Here is a 7854-nt window from a genome sequence, read left to right on the forward strand (position 1 = left end):
GCTAATTTTTGACAACCTCCACTAAAGGGGGTCATTTCCTATTAAACTTATGCAATTTTAATTTGGTATATTTTTTCGGTAATTTATATTGAATAAATATAATACCTTACACCTTACCGCAATAGTTCAAAAAATTTAATGAGTTTATCAAATGTTTACGTACTGTGTCTAATAACCTAAAAAGCAAATTTGAATGATTATATTCCTGCCATGAATAAAGTGCGTGATATCGTTTAGAACTTTGTTTTAAATTAACTTTTGGTGGTTTCTTTGCCGTAGAAATCTTTATTTTTATATACTATGGATATAAATTTTGTAATTCGAAAACCTCGATATGATTTGATATGGTTTAACGAGAATTTTTTTTTTGAGGAATCATGGCAGAAAAATAAAAATATTAAAAAATTATAAATGAACAATTTCTGCAACAATTGAAATGTTGTGTACATGTTGACGTATGTATGAATGTTCAATAATATGCATTATTTAATGTCATAAATGACACATGACGCCTGTCGATTTAAATGAGTTCATTCTTTCATTTTTCATAGAAGAAAGTTTTATGTTTTGTGTGGCAATGTAATAAAATTGTAGTCGTAATTATAAATTAAAATGTATTATTACAACATACACGGGGAGAACTGGGTTCTTAAGGGATAGCCCAACTAAGTTTTATTTCAGTATTATTAATAACTAATATTTTAATTATTAATAAATCATTATACTTAATATCCAGTCACAAATCAATGGCACTTAAAAATGTTTATTCTCAAGTCACTCAATGTCTTATCAAGTTCCGCAGTTCGCACTCCTCACTGGAGTTTGGCTCAACAGTGGTTCGCCCCTCACCACGCACCTGTCCACTCACACAGTCTCACTCACTCAGTCGCACTCTCTGGATCCCGTCCAACTCCGCGTCGCGCCACTCTCGAGGGGGTCTCTTACCCTCTTCGCCGAGGTCGCACTTCCCTTCACTCACGGAACTCTCCGAACTCTCGGAACTCTCTAGGAGGCCGGCGTCACCCTTTCATACTAGTCGGTCGTCTGTCCAGAAAGGACGGGGAGCGCTTGCGACATGTCGCGTCATCCCGGGCCGAACCGACTTCCGAAAAGTCCAGAAAGTCGGTGTTCATTCACGCCACTCCGCGCGACGGCCCGCGGTATTTACAAGGCCGCTCAGCTATAGATAACAGCGCCGAGGAAGGAAGACATTGACGAAGGGGTAAAGGGGTGTTGCGGTCGAGCAGCGTTAATGCACGCATGACGTCAGTGGCCGTGCAAGACAACCGGGTCCAGAAAAAACAGCTGGAAGTTCCGCTCAGGTATGTGGCGCGCTTCGCGGCTCTGCTTTCCAGTTTGTAAATTATATTCAGTACTAGTGCATTTCTATCGTTAAGTAAAATGACGTTACAAACATATAAAGGAAAAGTGAGGAATTTTTCAGTATTAGCCAGAGATGTTCTTATGTTGCATTTACACTTATAACACAATACTCGGACACGAAATTTAATGTAGAATTTTTTTTTAAATAATGCCAGGCATGATAAATATACGCAAAAAAAAAGTGTTTTAAACTACTTGTGGTACATAGTTTAAAATTTTCATATTATAGAGTTTAAATTTAACATCTGTAAGAATGTATGGACATTCATTTCCTAGTAAACGTAATTAATAATTTAAAGAAAAAGAAGAGGTTATTAGTATAACTGATATACTGAACTATGAATTCAATTGTAGGTATTATTTCAATAAGATGAAGAAGTAAAATGTATTCACATATATTTACTTAATGTTTATATCTATAATACAGTAATATGTTACTAAAAAGTTGGAAAAAAAAAATTCAGTGACGAGGTTTAAACTCTTGAACTAGAGACCGGAAAAATTCGCGGGTTCAATGACCTCCAGGATAGACTCCAATTTCCTATACACACTCGTGCAAATGCCAACTGTTCATTGGCTGCTGACTTGTGAGTCGTCTCAACTGGGTGGCCTGTGATTCGACACTTCTATGAGTGAGTATCTCTAATTGGCCCTCATTCCTCCAGACAGTGAACCAATGACAGAAGCAGCACTAAAGTATAAATATTTGAATTTTAGCATAACACGGAATGAACCCGCGAATTTTTCAGGTCTCTACCTTGAACTTATCAATCACGTGTTCTACCACTGCGCTATCAAAACAACTGGTGTCAGGGAATGAGACTATGTATTATCAAGAGTGTAATGCTAGTTTTATTGCGTATTTATAAACTTCTGATCACTTTTTAATGTGACTATTATAGTTTACAAGATATATACCAGGTTAGTTTCCCTATCATAAAATTTCATTTTGGACACAACACCAATACGTTTGGTATGTACCCTAATGTTCACGAAAGTGACTGTGTACCTGTCAATAAGTGGGTCCTCCATCTATATGTCACGTATCCCTTAATCAATTTTCGTTTTCCATTTGCACGAAATCACTCCTACCAAATTCTGTGTACACCGAGAGCTAAGTTGTCATCCATTAAAAATTTCTTTTTCTTTTGCTTATTTGACATAGCCCTTTGAAGTCAACGCGAGTGCTTTTATTCCTCCCTCGAATCTCCACCTACGGGAAATGCCTTTTGTAAAGGTTGCGGAGAAATGCCACATGACATATCACTACAGTCCGAATTCCCTGCACACTTCACACACACTCTCTCACACACACAAACACTTCTACCCACGCATACAAACAAAGCCACTCTGGTTGAGTCATTGTTCGTTGCTGAAGGCGCGGGGCTTTCAAGCTTGAAATGTCAGGTTTCCAGTAAAAAAAAAAAAAAAACTTTTTTTTTTTTGCGGAGGGGGAAGGGGGTTACACTCCCACGCTATTTGGAATTTCCATGTCTCTTCTTCAAGGCTCAGTGTCTCGCTAGGTAAGTTAATGATATTTATTTTTGTCGCAGTATTTTTCTCCATTGTCAACTTATATTGCTTTGTAACAAATATTGTCACCAGATATTGACTAAGAGAAAAATTTCCCACGTATTAAACGAATTAAAACCACTTGCACGAATATTTACACTCATTATATTTCTCTCATAGACTATCTGTTGACAACAATATTTATGACGGAAAAAAGGTAAATAATTAAAATTTTAGAAATACACCTCAAATAATAGTATTAACTACAAATTTTTCAAAAAATTCAAAATTGCTTGCGTGATTGAGCCTTATACATTATTATTTCATCGTATTTGAGTTGAACTAACGCATTTGTAAGACATTTAAATCTCTTAAAAAATACTCTCAATGAGAACAAACATATTAAAAATAATTTCCATAAGTTATGTCATTGCTGCTTTTTTTCACTAGTCCCACATAAAAATACCTTCAGAAACTGACAACAAATGTTAGCTCAATAAGCACACTAACAACAAGCCAGTTTATCTAGAAAAATTTTTAATTAATAACTTAACATTTTTAGCATGATTTTATGATGAGAAAATTGCTGGCTGAGGGGTGTAACATTTTCGAGCGTTACATATATTTAAGATTGCATGAGGGGAATAGTTAAGATACATGGCGGGGAACCGGGAAGGGAGAGGTAGAAATGACGCAGCACGCCTGCACACCTACACACCTGCACACCTGCACACCTGCACACCTGCACACCTACACACCTGCACACCTGCACGCCTGCACGCCTGCACGCCTGCACGCCTGCACGCCTGCACACCTGCACACCTGCACACCTGCACACCTGCACGCCTGCACGCCTGCACGCCTGCACGCCTGCACACCTGCACACCTGCACACCTGCACACCTACACAACTGCACACCTGCACGCCTGCACGCCTGCACACCTGCACGCCTGCACGCCTGCACACCTGCACACCTGCACACCTGCACACCTACACAACTGCACACCTGCACACCTGCACACCTGCACACCTACACAACTGCACACCTGCACACCTGCACACCTGCACACTCGCACACCTGCACACTCGCACACCTGCACATTTCACATTCACATATCCTTACACTCGAGTTCATGCACAATAGCATCATGTGGCGATCACATACTTGCATATTTTTTTATTGGTTATCTCAGCCATATTTTGCTACCTATAACTAATAATATAATAAGCATGAAGCATGGACTCCACGCACACATGTGTTATTTTGTTGATGTGTTTCATCTTAGTTCTCGGTATTCAGCGTTTGGTAGGAGTGTTTTTGTGAATGGAACAGAAGTGCCTGAAACGGAAATGTTACCACGGTGCTACCATCTGTGATGGATGGGGGAATCTAAATTCACATAGACATAGGGAACGTTTTGCAGTATTAACTGTTTAATTTTATTTAAACATGATAGGAAGTAATTTTGTAAAATTCTTTGAAATTCAGGTCAAAGTCGGGATTAATTTTTTTTTCCCCAAGCCTTTATCTTTTTTACTGGAGCGGTTTCATTATATAAGTAGTTTAAAGTTTCGCTCTGCAAATCGAATGATTCGATAATCAATGTAGCTGCTCCAGCAATGAATTCTAACATCGGTTTCGGAAAGTAATTGTGATTCTCGTCCAGAAATGTTGTGGAAAATACTATTTGCGTATGTTTATCACGCTCGGAAATATTTTAAAAATTTCTAAGTTGAATTTTGTTTCTGATTTTCAAATTATAAGTATATTTTCGACGTGAATCCTATAAATTTGCTCGTTGCCCAGGTTATATGTAACACATATCTGGCTAATACTGAAAGAATTTCTCACATTTTTTAATACTTAATTTGATTAATATTTACTTTATCGCCAAACCTGTGTAATCAATGTCATGTAATATGTCCAAAATCTGACAGTTCTCGAAACAGTATACCAATGAATTACAAATAAGCCACTTCTCCATCATTGTTCTGTCAACAGTGTTTGTAAATACGTTATCCGAACATCATTTGTCGCTTTGCATGTAACTATTTGAAAATGGCTACCGCCAGTTTTACTTTTGTGAAACGTAACATTTCAGAAAATATACATGACACAGGCTTTAAAAATCGGCCATCGGTGAAAATACTCTTGCTTTAATTTATTGCAATGTTCAATATTAGGCAATAGTAAAAAAATGTTAGAGAGAAAACTCAGTGTGATAGCTTTAAATTTTATATTTGTGAAACGAAACCTTACTGGTAGTTCCAATTTTCTAAAAATATAACTGGACTTCCACATTAGGTAAAATGCAGTGGTTTTAAACTTTTAGTGTTTGCATACATTATTGTTTTAAGCTATATTCAAAAAAAAAAGTTTTAAATGCGAGAAACATTTTTATCCTTGGATTATATGAGATTCATCTAATCTTAGTTTTAGTATCACGTGCCAGATTGGCCGAAAAATCGTGCTAGTGTTTTCCGCGCATACGTGATACAAGGTAATTTAATAAAAAGTTAAAGTGTCTTGGTATCTATGGGATGAAAATCTCACACACGCTCTCTAGTTCTTACGCCCATCTCTTATGCATATGCAAACTACGTTTATTTTTTTTTAATTCGCTGTGCATAATCGCAAGATCCTTTTTCTCTCTTACTCATTTTCCCTTCCTCCGGAGCCCGTGATTTATGTACGCTTTATTTAGCAGCACGTTTACCGGCGGTAAGGCGAAAGAAGAGAACCTGACGGAGAAAGATAATGAGGTAACGTATGCTTCGCCCACACATATTCATTCTTCCCTTAACCCTTTTTACATTTTGTTCGCTTCATTTTTCCTTCTTTCACTGGAACCACAATAGTACGGTGTGTGCAACGCAGTGGACGTTAAAATGGATGTGAAGTGTGAACAAAACATTTTGATGTGTAAATATCTTAGCTGTCGGAATACGTCATTTGGTAAAAGTAATTTTGAGAAATTGGAATGGAAGTCGATGTACAGAAATGTAGGACAAAGATGGCGGACCCACGTGTGACAACATAAACCCATATACGGCCATATCTGTAAAAAAAATTGTGTGACATACCAAACGTACTGGCATGCCAAAATGAAACTGTTCTGGAATATAGTTATTATTTTAGCATCTTTAAGTTTTTTCTCGCATGTTGTTGCGAACGATGCTATTTTGTGTACATACCAAGGTAGCTCTGACCCGCATTTAAACATGATCTTCCTTTATTATTATTTTTGTGTCATGAGTCAATTTTATTAATTCATTTCGACTCGTGACATTAATTTGCATGTTTCTAACCTACTTAAAAAAATTGTTTACAATATCAATTATATACTTTTTGTATAAAGTTTGATATATATATATATATAGCAATCCATTTTTTATCGCGCGCACACACACACACAACCAACATAAATGAAGACATAAAGCAATGACTACAGAGAGTTACATGATACTGTTTGGAAACCATGGCAACCACTGTGCCTGCGCTCCTAGCGACAGTTGTTTCCTTAGAGCTGATTTTAAGCAGTCGTTGAAATTTAGTGACTTTCAATAACAGTTAAGAATATACTTTTGAATTGAAACTTTTTTGGGTGCAATGTGATTAAAATTTCAATGCCGATATTTAATGTAACATTTTCACGAAACATTTTTATGAAACATTTCTTACGGAAACAGATCAGAGAATAGGTTTTTGGCCACAGAGATATGAAGATAGCGCTACTATCCATAATTAGTTGGTTTGAAATGCCAAATTAGTTATATTTCTATCACGTGTACAGAGTAACACGCGCTCTCTTTGTTTTAATTGGTATCTACTTCAAGATTATAAAACAATTAATAATTATACAGTAAACAAGTTGCTTATTTCTTAATTTTTTGCTTTTTAGTGAACTGATGGTACATTTGTGTATTTTGAACTCGATAGTCTTTTAAAACTTTGTATACATATTGTTTATTACACAGTTCTACAACACAGATTTTGATTTGATAAAAGTGGCTCTTATTTATGCTTTAGGGTGTGCTAACATCAAAAATGATGCCCGTTTTTCTTCATCACGTACAGTTTTTATTCCAATACTATATATTATAATAGCAGGTGTGTAGCATACATATATGTATATAAGAGACGTCGAAAGTGTAGTGTTTGTTCTCCATTGAACGTTTGGAAAAATGTTAAATACTGTTACGATTTATTAGAAATGAAAATATCGTCATGTGGGAAACTACCGGGTTCGTAAAGGATAGACCAATTAAAGATTATACTACACAGTTTTATTGATTGCCAATATTTATGTCACTAACGAATAATCTTCTAAAAATGCCTAATAATCGATTACACTTAAAAATGTTCATTCCCCAGTCACTCAGTTCTTACACACCGCACACCTCGCTGGGCCGCACCTCTGGCGCAACTCTTGCCGCAGCACCCCTCGTGGATCTCCGTCGCGGGACTCCGTCGCCGCACTCCGCCGCCACCGTCGCACTTCCCTCCGCCGAGATCCCACTCGACGCTTCGCTCGGAACTTCGCTCGGAACTCCGCCGCACCCGCGACACTATCGCCCGGAACTGAACTCTCCGCCCTGGAACCTTCGTCCAGGGACTTCGCCGCTCTATCGCCCGGAAACTCCGCGGCGGAAAAACTCCCGACTCCTCACTGACTGACTCGGAGACCGGCGTCCTGGGCTTATATAGGCCCAGGCGCCCTTCTAGAATTCACGAGCGCGCCTGGGGCCAGTCACGTCATTCCGCGACGATCCGATTCGAGAAATCTCTGGACACACGTCGGCAGCTGTCAGGCTGTCAGGTGTCAGTTAAAGCGTCACACGGTGAGCGTTGGGAAGGAGGGGGGAAGTGGTGACCCTTGTAATCTACTAGATGCGCACCGCATGTCTCACGTTGCGGTGGCCATGTGATGTCAGCCAGCTCTGCACTTGCGCCCCGCA

General features: G+C 38.3%; 1 protein-coding gene across 1 annotated transcript; it reads left to right on the forward strand.

The window, feature by feature from the left end:
* The first annotated feature begins 3583 nt into the window (after window positions 1–3583).
* LOC134540956 (putative uncharacterized protein FLJ46204) lies at window positions 3584–4039 on the forward strand. The gene has a single exon (XM_063384045.1). It carries the CDS (start codon window positions 3584–3586, stop codon window positions 4037–4039), a length of 456 nt encoding a protein of 151 aa, XP_063240115.1.
* The last annotated feature ends 3815 nt before the right edge of the window (window positions 4040–7854 follow it).

This window comes from Bacillus rossius, chromosome 17 (genome assembly GCF_032445375.1).
Source record: "Bacillus rossius redtenbacheri isolate Brsri chromosome 17, Brsri_v3, whole genome shotgun sequence".
Taxonomy (NCBI): domain Eukaryota; kingdom Metazoa; phylum Arthropoda; class Insecta; order Phasmatodea; family Bacillidae; genus Bacillus; species Bacillus rossius.